This window comes from Vigna angularis, chromosome 8, assembly GCF_016808095.1.
Source record: "Vigna angularis cultivar LongXiaoDou No.4 chromosome 8, ASM1680809v1, whole genome shotgun sequence".
NCBI classification, from domain to species: domain Eukaryota; kingdom Viridiplantae; phylum Streptophyta; class Magnoliopsida; order Fabales; family Fabaceae; genus Vigna; species Vigna angularis.
Window position 1 is genome coordinate 20,196,795 of NC_068977.1, and position 14,549 is coordinate 20,211,343.

The following is a 14,549-nucleotide window of genomic DNA, read 5'->3' on the forward strand; positions in this document are numbered from 1 at the left end:
TTGGCCAGATAGCCAACCTTTAGACACTGTGATACATTTGTGAACCCTTTTGAGCCTTGAAAAAAATTTTCCTTCCACCTTGAGCCTATTAGATGATATCCTACCTTACACCTTAGAAGAGAACATGTATTATGTTTTAAAAGATGTTAAGGTTTGTGGAAAGAAAAGATCAATAAAAAAATATCATAAAAGAAAAAAAAAAGAAGAAGCTCAAAATGAAAGAAAAGGTTGAGATGTGAAAGAAAATGGTATGTGATGAATGATATATTTGGGATTTGAGTACTGGATTGGGAATTGAAGTTGTTCTCTTCTTAATAGGTGTCTTTGAATCCAAGAAAACCATGATTCTTTTTCTAGCCAAGCCAAGCCTTAACCTGAAAAGACCTTTGGACTTAACCAATAGTGTGTGAAGTGTGTGAATCAAATGAAATGCAAAAGCTGATGAAGTTCTAGGACAATTCTGCTATGAGGACAAACACTATGAGTGGTGAGAATGATAAATGTTGATCTGGTTGTACATATTCTATACACAGGTGAATTTTTGAGTATTGTACTATGTCATACCTGTTTGAATCTTTAGGAATGCATGTGATTTGTCTGATGTGTAAAGTCATTCTATCAAAACGTCAAAGGTGTGTTATGTGTTGTTCATATGTTTCTGTTATTTCCTGAGGGCATGAAATAGTTCAAGTTTGGGGGAGTTGATAAGTGTGAAAAACAGATGTTTTGACACTTATAAAGGATCTCAATTTTGTAATTATTCATGTTATTACTCAGTGAAAAGTCGTAATAGGAGGTAGATTGTGTTGTAAAATATTGTTCAGGAAAAGTTGTACAAAAGTGAATTTGTCAGCCAATTCTCGCATAGCAGAAGCAAAATTCGCAGAGCCAGGAGAATACATTCGCACAGCGCACCACCATTGGTTCGCTGAGCGAATCATACCAGTTTGGAGATTTCAAGTCTTGAATTCGCACAGCGCACCAGAGGCTGTGCGCTTAGCGAGTTGGTGCAGTTGATTGCTGAATTAATTTTAATTCGCACAGCGAATCTGCTTCTGTGCGCTGAGCGAATGGAGCAGTTTTATGAGAAATAAACTGTCTCTTAAAAGACGTGCTTTGGAGGATAGATGGGGGGAGACAGAAAGGGGCAAGAAGAATATTTTTTGGAGAACTGCTCTGGAGAAAGAGACCATCAGAAGTCTGAAGACATCAAGACTGCACATCATGCAAGGAATTGCAGAAATGAGTATGTTTGTGATGTCTAGGATAGGCTAAACTTTTATTCGTTGGAATTGACTGTAATGGCTGACATTTGATGTAATCTTTCCTGTTCAATTTAAATTGTGTTCATATGCTTTTCCTGTTTACTTTTTACTTTATTTTACGGAAGTAAAATAAACTTGTTTTTATATTTAAATTATACTGGGAAGTAAATTTGAGTATTAACGCAAGAAAAGCAACCAGAAGGAAAGATGCTAGGGATAGTTTCAATTCTCCTGGTCATCAATAACATCGTTCTTAATGCAAAGTTTATGTTTAATTACTTAAGGAATTAATAATTGAACATAATTCTTTAGAACTTGTTTTAAGGAATTAAACCAAGATACTGTGATGTTGATGTTTGAACGCAAGTTATATTGCTCAGAATCGTTACTGTAATGTGGTCATGAAGTCAATTCCAATGAAGCTTTCTTTAAATTTTAATTTCAATTTTAAATTGTCATCTACTTTGAGACTATTAATTCACTTATAATTTGCTGTTCAATTGATTTTGATAAATAAATTTTAATTGAATAACGTAACACAAATTCCCTGAGGAGAACGATACTTTACTTATCACTATATTACTTGTAACGATTTGGTATACTTGCCAAAAAGTTATCAGGATTACTAATTGGGAAACCATAGAAAGACTTTTTCTTGAATAATATTTCCCAGCATCTCGAGTATCTGCCATTTGTAGATAGATACAAGATATAAGGCAAAGACATAGAGAAACACTTAGCGAATATAGGGAGAATTCAACAAACTTTGTGCTTCCTACCCTCAATTTCAAATAGAAGATTTCATTTTAAGCTTTTATGAACGCTTAAGTCCAATCGATAGGTCATGGGCAGATGCTGCAAGCGAAAGATCCTTCTTAGACAGATCACCGGAAGACGCTATAGATCTAATAGAGTGAAAGGAAACAGATAGCCAACAGTTTGAAACAAGTGCACATTCAGTGACCCTGTTAAAGGAGTTCATGATATGGAAACTAGTTCAGTAAAGATGATAAATGAAAGAATAGACGGACTAGAGAAAAAGCTCGACGAAATTGTGAGCTTGATTAAAACTTCAAATCCGCAAGTTTTTAAGGTGTGTGGAATTTGCTCTTCAACAAGACATTATACTGAGGAATGTCTTAGTATAACATAAACTAGTATGGAGGAACCATCTCAAGCTTTTGTTGCAAATATGTTTGGAGGCAATAAACCATATCAGTAACACAAACAACCTTATGTTCCACCTCAACAAAGACAACAATTCCAACCTGAAATGTAACTGCAAGATTTCATGAAGACAATAGTTGAGAAAAATTTAGAAATTAAGAAATCAATTGGAGAATTGACTTAGAGGGTGGATAAGGTAGAGGCTAACTGTTGACAAATTTATGAACACCGAAAAACGGAGTCACAAACTTGTTTTACCCTCGGCAAGTGTGACCAAATCATAGCAAGTAATAATCTTGGTAAGACCAAGTATCGTTTCCCAAGAGACTCAAGGCCTAGACACTTATGTGATTAATTAATTAATTAAGACTTGATAACAAAGTATTATAGGTTTAGAATGCAAAATACTGAAAAATAAATATGAATGCATATGATGATCAATGGCAAAGAGAAACAAAAGTGTGAATTGAATTGTATGGATGAATATGTTGTTGGGGTTTATCAAGTAAATCTTTTCCACTCTCTTGTAATTAGGAATTCATCAATATTTTCATTAATGTTAATGTCACTTTCTAAATTACTTTAAACCCGATCTCTCGGCGAAGAAAGCCTAATCATAATCACTAGTTTACAATCTCTTGTCTCCCTAGCAATTAATCATGCATTATAGTGAACAGAAGCTTAAAGGCAACCAACTATCATACTCCTATCTCTAGGTTGGTAATATACTTTTGGGAGAGATTCTCCAGATCTAGACTTCTCCATACGTCTCCGTATCGACAAAATCAATAATCATGACATCGAATGAGTTAAACTATGCATGCTATGAGTAAAGAGGAAAAACCCTAACTATTAATGAAAGAAAGCATGTATCATATATATGATCTTGAAGAACAAGTTCCATACAAGAGAGTTTCTAAAGATTTACATTGATTCCCCAACAACTATAAAAGCTTAGTTCACCATATTCATGGTGAAACTAGATGAAATATAATGGAAGAATGAAAGATAAAACCCGAGAAAGCTGAGAAAGGAGCCTAAGCATCCAAAATCCTCCTCCAAGGGGTGAAAAGAGAGTGATTAAGCTTCGTCCTAGCCAAAGATACAAACCCTAAAACGTCCTGGAGTTTATATACTATTCTAAAAAATACAAAGAATGAAGCTCAAGCCCAAAATAATACCGCTCAGGGGGAAAACGCCCCTCAGCGGTACTAGTGCACAGCGGTTCTAACGTGATTTGGTAATTGGCGTTGAGGGGGAAAATGCCCTTGAGCGGTACTTGCGGCTTCTCCTTTTATGCACTGCTTGTGCCCTTTTCTGATTCCTTCTCTTTCCCTTTTCACTTCTTTCATCAATTTCATCTAAAAACCTGCAAAAACAAGAGAATCAAGCATAAAACCTGTCCAACTCTATTATTTCCAAGAATTCAACAAAATCATGAGTTCAAGCTAATTTCTAAGGCATAAAGGTTGTAATTGAAGTCAATTTTAGGTATAAAAATAACAGTTTTTCAACTGTTATCACTAACGAGTCAAGTAAACTACCTACTGGTAACGGTTGATTTCACCGTTATTTGGGATTAAATTTAGATAATAAATGAACCCTTTTTGACTTAGAAGTTTGCTTGTTCTCTTATTTTTAGCTTATTTTGGTGAATAAGAGAGTTGAGGTTATACATGAAGATTTTATCACTAAATTCCCTTGATTTTGTAGGAAACTAGGATGAATTAAAAGAGGAATTAAATGTTATGAAGTTGGAACTCAGAAAGGACAGAAAAAACACTAGAAGAGAAGGCTGCTAAAGGTCGCAGGACGCTTGAGCGCCCTCCTCTTGGGCCCTCATCGCAGAAGTCTTGCATTCACGCCTGAGCACCCTTTTAAGGACTCTGAGCGCCAGTCTTCAAGTAACATTTCACGCTTGGGCGCCCTTCCTAGGGCGTTGAGCGCCACTCCTTTCGCAAGCTCGCATGGGCGCCCTAAGTTGGGACGCTGAGCGGTGTCAACGTTGGCCCATGATCCAATTCAGCTATATATAAGGACTTAGACATCCTAGAGGGAGTATCTTTTGACAAAATTGACACAAATTTAGATTTTTCCAACTCTTTAGAGGCAGAAGTGGATGCAGAAGTTTTTAGGGTTTATCTTTCATTCTCATTCCATTGTTCATCTAGTTTCTCCATGACAAGGGGGAACTAAATTCAATTTGTTGTTGGGGGATGATGTAACCTTATGAACTCTCATGTATTTGAATTTATTCCAATTTATTTATGTTTCTTTCATCAATTGTTAGGGATTTTCTCTTTTGCTCTATGCTTGTTATATTTTGATCGTTCATGGCATGATTTTATGGTCTTCTTTGATATTGGGAAATACCTAGAAACCACGATCTGGAGAATTTCTCCCAAAAGCAGTACTGCTCAGGGATGGGGAATGAGTTTTGGTCATCTTAAGCTTCTAATCGTAATGCAGAATTAATTATTAGGGATGCAAGGGATTGTGGCCTAGTAATTAAGGATAGGCTTTCTTTGCCGAGGGATCGAGTTTTAAGTAATTTAGAAAGTAATGTTAACAATTGAATGAAGAAGATGAATTCTTATATTCATGAGAGTAAACTAGGTAAAGTCTAAACCCCAACAACATATTCATCTCATATTTTCAATATCATCCATTCTTCTTTGTGTTTTCTTCAATTGATCAAATTTGCATTCATATTTACTTTCTTGTTTTGCATTCAAAACCCTAAAATTGTTCTTCAAAGTCTTAATTAGTTAAGTATTTACATGAGTGTTTAGTGTCGTGAGTCTCTTGGGAAACGATACTTGGACTTACCAATTATTATTACTTGATATGATTCGGTACATTTGCCGACATCTTAACATCTGCAAAAACAGTTATCAACCCGCAAAATGTAAATACCATTACTTTAAGAACAGGGAACCAAGGCTCTGAGGGAGCCCAAGAAGATGAAGATGGAGAAAGAAGACACCCAAATTGACGACAATTGAGGACCAAGTGAACCATCACCTAAGACTACCACTGATAAATCCAAGTTAGTATCCTTTAACTCTTCTTCAAAAACTTCTTCTTCATCTTATTCTCCACCTCCTCCATATCCAAATCGATTAAAGCCGAGAAACATAAAAATGGAGGAATGCATTTGCTTTTCGGTAGCCTAACCCATAAGAACTCCATGGTTAAGCATGCTTAGCCTGGAGTAATTTAGGGATGGGTGACCTTCTGGGAAGTTTTCCCGGAAAGTGTGCGAGTGAGGACAAAGCACATTGGAAAGCCTCGTGGTGATGAGTAGGGACAGTCAATATTCCCTATAAGTTGCCTGGGCGTTACAAGTGGTATCAGAGCCCAGTCTCTCCCAGTACGGTGTGGTTTGAGGACGAACCAAGCGGAAGTTAGTGGGCATGTGACACTCGGGCACTGACGAGGGCGGGGAGTGATCGCCGGTGCAAGAGGCACAAAGTGCAAGGGGCACAAACAAAGAGCGGCTCCTGGCAGGCTTCCAGTGGAAGGGACACATGGATGAATCGAACATACACAGGAATGAGAGGGATCTAGAGACTGTATAGGTATGGGACTATACAGTTTAAGGATAGCTTAAAGGGATTGATTTGACTACTTATATCACCAAAATGCATTTGCTTTTTGGTAGCCTAACCCATAAGAACTCCATGGTTAAGCGTGCTTAGCCTGGAGTAATTTAGGGATGGGTGACCTTCTAGGAAGTTTTCCCAGAAAGTGTTCGAGTGAGGACAAAGCACATTGGAAAGCCTCGTGTTGATGTGTGGGGGCAGTCAATATTCCTATGGTCGGGTTTAAATAGGAAGTGGGAACAATTTTTACAAATATGCCTCCTTGAACAATTTTTACAATAGGCACCATCCATTTTAGACATTATTGTGCATATTTCCCTTTATGTAAAACTTGGCAATTGAAGAAAAGTGTGGATAAGCACAATTGCAGCAGAATTCAACATTGATATGATTAATGCTAAGTGATTGAGTGAGACCTTAAATAAGTCCCCACAAGAAAATCCAAATTTGAAGCTAAATGATATACATATTAAAGTTCTCAGGAAATGAAATAAGAATGTTTTAATTTATAAAGCTCGTAGAGTAAGGTTAATGGCATCAAGCCAAGTGAAAAGTTCATTTAAATACCAGTTTTGAAGAATTTATGACTATGCATATGAATTGTTGAGATGTAATCCTAGATCAATGGTAAAAGTGAAAATGGACAACGACAACGATGATACAATATTCAAGAGAATTTACGTTTGTTTGAAAGCTTGTAAGGATAGTTTTGTGTCTTGTATTTCCCATTATCAGTTTTGATGGCCTATGTTATTGTAGAAGTCGAGAACAAAGAAACATGGACATGGTTTTTGGATTTATTGATTGACAACCTTGGGACACATAATGTGTGTGGGTCAAGCAATGTGTGACACACTTGACAACAACATGAATGAAGCTTTTAATAGTGTCATTGTTGATGCTAGAGGTAAACCCATTATAACTATGCTGGAAGAGATTAGACTTTATCTTATGAAAAGGTGGGCAACCAAAAAAATGAAGGTTTCAACTTTACAACATTCCATCAGCCCCAAAAATTAATAAGACTTGAAAGAGAATCAAATTTAACAAATTTTATGATCTTGAGCTAAGCATATATATAATTTTGTACTAATTTTTAAGAAATGTTGCTTTCACTTTGTTCATTTTCAACTTATTTTTAGACTTTTTGAAAAATTTGGTCAGCACAAAAAATGTTTAAAGTTAGGCACATCTTAATGGTTAGGAACACGTTTGTAGTTAACCAGGACAGTGAAGAATGTAGCTACAGGAAGTGGCTCATTAATGGCCTTCATTGATGTCATGCAATTGCAGTAATGAAGTTCTTAAATTTAAATCCCGAAGACTACATAACTAATTGATTCAAACGCTCCACATATGAAGAAACATATGCATCCATCATCTATCCAGTAAATGACCCACCTTCTATGGAAAGAACATCATTTCCTTATGTCTTGCCACCATTTAAGAAAAAGTTGCCTAGGAGACCAAAGAAAAAAAGAAGGTTGGAGCAATGAGAGTTAAGGAAGGATAACACCCAAATGACCGAAGGTGGGCATCGAAAAAAATGTAGCATATATCGTATAGTTGGTCATAACAAAAATAATTATCCATTACGTCCTCAACAACCAACAAAAGTATCATAACTATCACAAGCACCACCACAACCAACTCCGCAATCCTCACAACCATCCAAGGCACCACCACAACTAACTCCACAATCCCCACAATAATCGAATCAACCAATTAGAAAGGACATATTAGGAGAACAAGTGCTTCATAGTATTTTGAATTTCGTTTTAAGCACATTTGTTAAACTTTTGTAATGTACTTTGGCGCACCTTTAGGTGAAACATTTGTATTTTGGAATTCATTGCTTTGTGATTAAATACATTACGTTATTCCATTATTGTGGTGTTATTATGTTATTATGAAAAATAATTTATTTTGGAAAGGAGTTGTATGTAATATTATGGTGTTATTATCATTGGTGTCATTATTATGTATCAATTGACAAATAGAATAGGGATTACATTGAAAAAAATTAATAAAATTGGGACTTATTTGAACTAAAAACAAATCACAATTTCATTCCTTCTTTCATTTCTACACATTACAAAACACCATGATTGAACCTTAACATTACATAACTTACACCTCACTCAAATTCAGTGTCCTAACACAGTAAACCAAAGCACAAGGTGACAACCTAAAGACATCAACCTAAACACAAGCACACCATAATTATGTTCCTCCTTTGCCTAGCAATGATAGCATCCTTTTCATCAATATTTTCTTTAGAGCACCACTTGAAATAGTTATAACACGTGACATTAGAGGAACCACTCTGTTATTCAACACAAAAATTAACAAGGACAATGTTACTTACCAACAAATATATCCATTAAAAATAATTAAATGTTATTATTAATATAACCTTGTAGTTAAGACAACTCCTAAAGTGTCTCCTAGAATTCTTTGAAGATTTTACCATTCTTACCACTACCATGTGAGCATAATTGGTAATGGGAATTATCTCAATTCCCCTTCAACTACCATCATGTGAGGAATGACAAATTTGAAGCCCCCAATTGTTGCAACAAGACAAAAAAGATTGAAAATCATACATGCTTCAATGAGCAACAAACATAATTTCTATCTCACGAAGAAGACGCAGAGAAGGAATTTGAAAATTCAATGAAAATCCCATGAAACCACGCAAAAAAAAAATCCACACGCATTTCATAAACAGAAGTACAAAAACCCTTTGAATGGTCAGCTTTTGTTCCAATATACAACTAAATAAATTTTTTGCACATTTATTGAATAGACCATTTATAAAAAAAGCAAACACCTCATTCAAACACTAACAACTATTAATACTTTAAACAAAGTTATGAAAAATAACAAAATTAAATATATATTACGAATTTTGAAATCACCTCACAGATTAAAAAAAATCTCATATATTACACAAAATTAACAAAAATAGAAACTTACAAACATATTTAATCCTATATTTAATTGTCCTAATAATGTTTAAGAAAAATAAATCACATCTTTCATTTCACTAATGCAGTTATAATCAGTTATACAAAGAGACAACTTAACATTATGAAAACTAAATGACCAAATTAATATTTTTTTATGAATAAAGAAACCTAATACTAAATAAAAAAAATTGAGAATTTAACTTGAAATAAAATAGAAACCAAAAGGAATGTTTTGGTTTCGTACCATTCCCACAGAAAAAAAAAAAAGTGAGAAACTCGAACCTCAAATCTCAACACAATCAAAAGTTTCATTTCTCTTCCATTTTCTCACGCTATCAGCATCAACAGTGACACGTCAATGAACGGTAAGCTTCTCCTTCTCTCTTTATCACCCTCTTATTTGTGATTTTTCCCTACCCCATTCTTGAACTGAATCTTAAAAGTTTGCAATCTGACGCTGAACCCGTGGAAAAATAGAATTTTATGAATACGAGGTTGTCCCTTCCCTGATCTCATCCATCTCTCAACTAATTTTTGAATGCTACCATTCTGGATCTGAGACCCCTCTGTGGATCTAGCTGTGGTGGATGTCATAAATAGAATGTGATGTCTCTATTTTGTGATTAGAGGTGAAAGTTACGTTGCATTGTGAAATCTTGGTATGGGTGAATGATAATTTTCGATATCTGATGTAACTGCTGCCAGCCGTGATCGATGAATTTTGTTGTTAGACATCTATCACTTGGTAAATGAAAATCAGAATTTGAATTGACATTTTTTATTCAAAGGGGTTGTACTTTGTTCAAAATTTGGTGTGTTAAATCTATTTTCTCGCAGATCTGGTGCTAATCTGAACAGCATAGTTTTCTTATGATGAACTTCTGCATTTTAAAACTGTCAGGATCATGTGAACTTGAAAGCCACAATATTTTGAAGATGTAATGTGATTTTGTCAATGGAATTTATTCTTCGTGTTATTCTTTTAAGATTTTAGTCTGTAAGTTGGCCTATATTTGCCATAGTTGTTTCGAGGTTGCAAATCATATTTGTGTTTTTGTGAATTATCCCTTGACCAGAAGAAGAATGCAATTTGCTGAGTATGGTTGAGAAAATGAAGATGTGATGTTACGTGAATATCATCAACGGATATGATGTGGATTATTTAGTTTTAATATTTAAACCTTGAAATAGTGATAGGCTAGAAGAGTTTTGGAGAGCTTCTATACTGGCAAAGCTCTATATTTCTAGTAGAGAAGTTCTTGAAAACACTTCTAACTTGTACCCAATCAGGTCCGAAGTATTATGAATCTTGGCTGTATCTTATGAGTACGTAATTTTTGTTATAAACGTTATGAGTAATGCTGATATCTAGTCTGTAACAATTCCCTTATTGTGTTGGTGTCAAATTTCTACCAAAATAGACCTTTTCTCACACATAAGACAGAACAAAGGGGTAGGTTCTAGAGTTTACACATTAATCATTGGTAGTTTCATGAATAAATTACCAGGAAGTTAAAAATTACGAGATGGATAGCCTTTGTTTCACTTTGTAGTTTCTGATCCTTTTGAATGTCATAAGATGATTTAGATTACAGTTGCTTGTTATGTGGAATGATTGATTTTCAATAATTTAATCTAGATCTGAAAATTTATTTTTCTCCTTCAACTTTTCCAGGCTTCTTTTTTTGCTAGATGAATTGACTGGCATGTCATTTTATTGTGGATAGAGTGCTATGGAGTATAGGTAGGAAACACCAGTGGTAAAGTTTGAGAAGCAGAAAGAACATGGCTCCAGCTCGCAAGGCTGAGGATAAGGCGGCGGTGGATGCAGCTGCATGGATGTTCAATGTTGTTACATCTGTTGGAATTATCATTGTAAACAAAGCTTTGATGGCCACTCATGGCTTCAGTTTTGGTAAATAAGTTCCCTTTTCAATTTCTTAATGACATCTCTGTTATTAGTCTACTATTCCGTTTCCCAGGTTATGACCATTTTATAATGTTAATTTCTTATATTTTAATGCATTTTGTCTATCACCATTTGCAGCTACAACATTAACAGGCATGCACTTCGCTACCACAACTTTAATGACAATCATACTAAAGATGCTGGGATTTGTCCAGCCTTCTCATTTACCCTTGCCAGAACTCTTAAAATTTGTTGTCTTTGCCAACTTCTCTATTGTTGGAATGAATATTAGTTTAATGTGGAACTCAGTTGGATTTTATCAAGTGAGTTGGGCTTAGCTTTAACTATTGGTTTGTTCATTAATGCGTTCAGAAGTTATATCCACTTTTTAACCATTGGCAGATTGCAAAGTTAAGTATGATCCCTGTATCATGCCTGTTGGAAGTTGTTCTCGACAAGATTCGGTATTCAAGAGACACGAAACTGAGCATAGGTGTTGTTCTTTTGGGTGTTGGTGTTTGCACTGTTACTGATGTGAGTGTTAACGCTAGAGGATTCATTGCTGCCTTCATTGCAGTGTGGAGCACTTCTATGCAACAATATGTACGTATGACATTTCTCTATGTGCCATTTTATTTGCTTCCAAATTTAAGTAGCACTGTAATCTCACAAATATATGCTATTTCTCTAAGATGCATGCACAACTTATTTCAGACTAATGTTTATTCTTCTGTGTAACTCACTATACCTTAATTTGAATTGTATCTTTTTAATTTGTACCTGGTACTGATGAATTCTTAAACTTTTTATATGCAGTATGTTCATTATCTTCAAAGGAAGTATTCTCTAAGTTCTTTCAACCTATTGGCACATACAGCACCTGCACAGGCCGCATCACTACTGTTATTAGGACCTTTTCTAGATTTTTGGTTGACAAACGCAAGAGTTGACAAATATGACTATAAGACTGCCTCGTCGGTAAGTTGTGGATGATGGAAAAATGTTCATGTTGTTAAATTTGGGCTTATGCTAGGCTTCTGAAAGACTTCTTATACATAGAATTACAACAACAGAGAAGCTCTTTCTCTGTTAACGTTGGTTGGCTATGTGGATCAAATTAATCCATCATGTCTATAAAAATCCTATTTTTCAAAGAGATCATTTAGATCTAAATCCATTTTGTTGGTTTCACTTTGGGTTTTACATGGTGGTTTTGTAACTCTAATTATTGGGCTATCATCCATCTGATCACTCTTATAACAGGGTCCTCCACTATCTTCATCTCACATGTCTAAGTCATCTTAGGCATTATTCTTCCATCCTTCTGTCAATAGTTGTCACTCCTACTTTATCTCTAATATTAATTTTTTATCTCAAGTTTTTTTTTTCTGTGACCACTCCTACGTAGCTACATTCTTATCTCTTCCATATTTCTGCTTTTGCACCTTTGGCCTCTAGAAGTTAATATGTTTAGCATTTAGCATATATGATATGACTTTCATAAACAGATCAATCACATTTCATCAGTAGCTTACAACTTTTGAGGGGAAAATCAACAAAATTTGATACACTAGTGCAAGAGTGAAACAAATTTTTGTGGAACAAATTTGTATAGGGTCCAAATTGAAGAACCTAATTTAGGTGTTGACTCACTAGTATTTACTTTATTTAATTGAAATGTAGATGAACATGATAAACAATAAGAGCTCATGCATGACATTTTTTACTTTTGTTGTTTGATACACTAACACTTTTACCGAATTGCTGAATCATCTTTGTCTTGGTTTTGGCAGATATTCATATTTCTGTCATGCACCATTGCAGTTGGTACCAACCTAAGCCAATTTATCTGCATCGGCAGATTCACTGCTGTTTCCTTTCAAGTACTGGGACATATGAAGACAATACTTGTTTTAATCATGGGGTTCTTTTTCTTTGGTAAAGAGAATCTCAATCTCCAAGTGGTTTTTGGAATGTTTATAGCTATAGTTGGAATGATTTGGTATGGCAATGCCTCATCCAAACCTGGTGGAAAGGAGCGCCGGGGCCATTCTCTTCCTACCAACAAAACAGAAACATGATAGTTTAAACAACATTCACTAATTTTTGTTGTTTTCAAGTGGGGTGCATTATTTGCCAAAGTTGAGCATACGAAGATAGCTGATTCTAGGAAAGTGTTATAATTATTTTAAATTAAACCTCATTGGTTCCTAATTATTTTCAACCACATTTTGTAATTCATAAAATTTTATCTCTTTGTATTCTTAGGGCCATTTGATATTTCCTTATAGATCTAGCTTCCCAGCAAAAAAATTCATCTTTGGAAAAATAGATGAATATATTATATTCTTTGTTGACTCCTTTTTCGAAACTTGTACTGTACTTTAACAGTGTGCCGTTGAAATTGATTCAGTCATTCATGTGTGAAACACATTAAGGCATACAAGCTTTTAGTATTCTTCTCACATCTTTGATGTTTGGTAGAGATGTCTTTAATCCTTAAATAAGAGTATTTGCCTGCTTAAATATCTCGTTTCGTTTTGGTGGATTTACCAAATCCAATGTAGTCATAAGATTTTCCTTATCTATACTACCAAGAGGAGATTGTTCTATTTTGCTATATTTATTTAAACATTTAAAGCTTAATTAACTTAATCACCATCATAATATACACCCCTTTTGGTTTTAGTCCCTAAAAAAGAAATCTTGATTATTTTGGTCATTGATAATATTTTTAATTGGATTTTAGTCACTATTACTATTTAGAAATGACATTTGAAAATGATATTGAAAAATGTTTGGCTGCTTAAACAGAAGGGATAGGGACTTAAGAATAATTTAGATGGAAGCTTGATGTGTGTGCATATTATATATTGTTGTATTTTTTGGGATATTGTAGGTATTTCTTATAAACATGCAATAACAATTGTCTGTTATGAAGGTGAGAAACCTGGAAAATTTGTAGAAGGGTATTATAATAGATATTTTATGAAAAATGTTATTCAAATGAGAGATACGTTACAGAAGGATAAAGAATGTCACCAAAATTTTCATCATCGCATACACCAGCAAGGACTATTAGAGTCTCAAGGCAACAACAAAAGTTGGGCAATGAACGTTCCATTGAACAAGTTTATGTATGGAGTGTTACACATTAAGACTAGATTTTAACTTTATGGTCATTAATTGTTTAGGACACAATTGATGAGATAAAAGTGGTGTCATAATGTTGAATTCTGACAACATATGAAGATGGGAGAAATGTTTTTTGTATGTAGTGGATTCTCTTACTTTTTTATGGAAATTTCAAATATAATGATTTTTTTATAATTGCCAATTCCGAAGAATTTTGCTATAACAACATCCTCCTATTATGTATTTTGCGATTTAGAGGAATGTGTAGTTTAACGAGTGATTTATTATCATGGATTTCGACCCTTTATCTCTTCTTATTGTTGGTGAGGGTGAGAAAAAAAAAAAGAAATTGTAAAATGTAATCCATAATAATACAATTTCATATCTTTAAGTTTATTTATATGGATTTATATCAAATCTAAATTCATATTTTTAGATTTTAAATCCAATCTACTTAATTGTATTTGATTTCAATTTATATTGAACATTCTCTAGA

General features: G+C 34.4%; 1 protein-coding gene across 5 annotated transcripts; it reads left to right on the plus strand.

The window, feature by feature from the left end:
- Nucleotides 1-9,237: 9,237 nt before the first annotated feature.
- LOC108343794 (UDP-rhamnose/UDP-galactose transporter 6) lies at nt 9,238-13,383 on the plus strand. 5 transcript variants are annotated; one of them, XM_017582179.2, is made up of 6 exons: nt 9,238-9,374; nt 10,685-10,924; nt 11,057-11,241; nt 11,321-11,521; nt 11,735-11,896; nt 12,712-13,383. In XM_017582179.2, the coding sequence occupies exons 2-6, from the start codon at nt 10,795-10,797 to the stop codon at nt 12,997-12,999; spliced, it is 966 nt and encodes a 321-aa protein (XP_017437668.1). In that variant the 5' UTR covers nt 9,238-9,374; nt 10,685-10,794; the 3' UTR covers nt 13,000-13,383. The 5 variants fall into 5 exon arrangements, with proteins under 5 accessions (XP_017437668.1, XP_017437669.1, XP_052723509.1 ...); XM_017582180.2 differs by having other exon boundaries at nt 10,737-10,924; XM_052867549.1 differs by lacking the exon at nt 9,238-9,374 and adding an exon at nt 9,430-9,503 and having other exon boundaries at nt 10,737-10,924.
- Nucleotides 13,384-14,549: the final 1,166 nt, after the last annotated feature.

What these genes read in the sequence shown, in the direction of transcription:
- LOC108343794 (XM_017582179.2), top strand. Translation starts at nt 10,795, where the DNA reads ATGGCTCCAGCTCGCAAGGCTGAGGATAAGGCGGCGGTGGATGCAGCT. An exon ending in CACTCATGGCTTCAGTTTTG is followed by an intron (nt 10,925 to 11,056) that starts GTAAATAAGTTC and finishes CACCATTTGCAG; the next exon opens with CTACAACATTAACAGGCATG. An exon ending in ACTCAGTTGGATTTTATCAA is followed by an intron (nt 11,242 to 11,320) that starts GTGAGTTGGGCT and finishes AACCATTGGCAG; the next exon opens with ATTGCAAAGTTAAGTATGAT.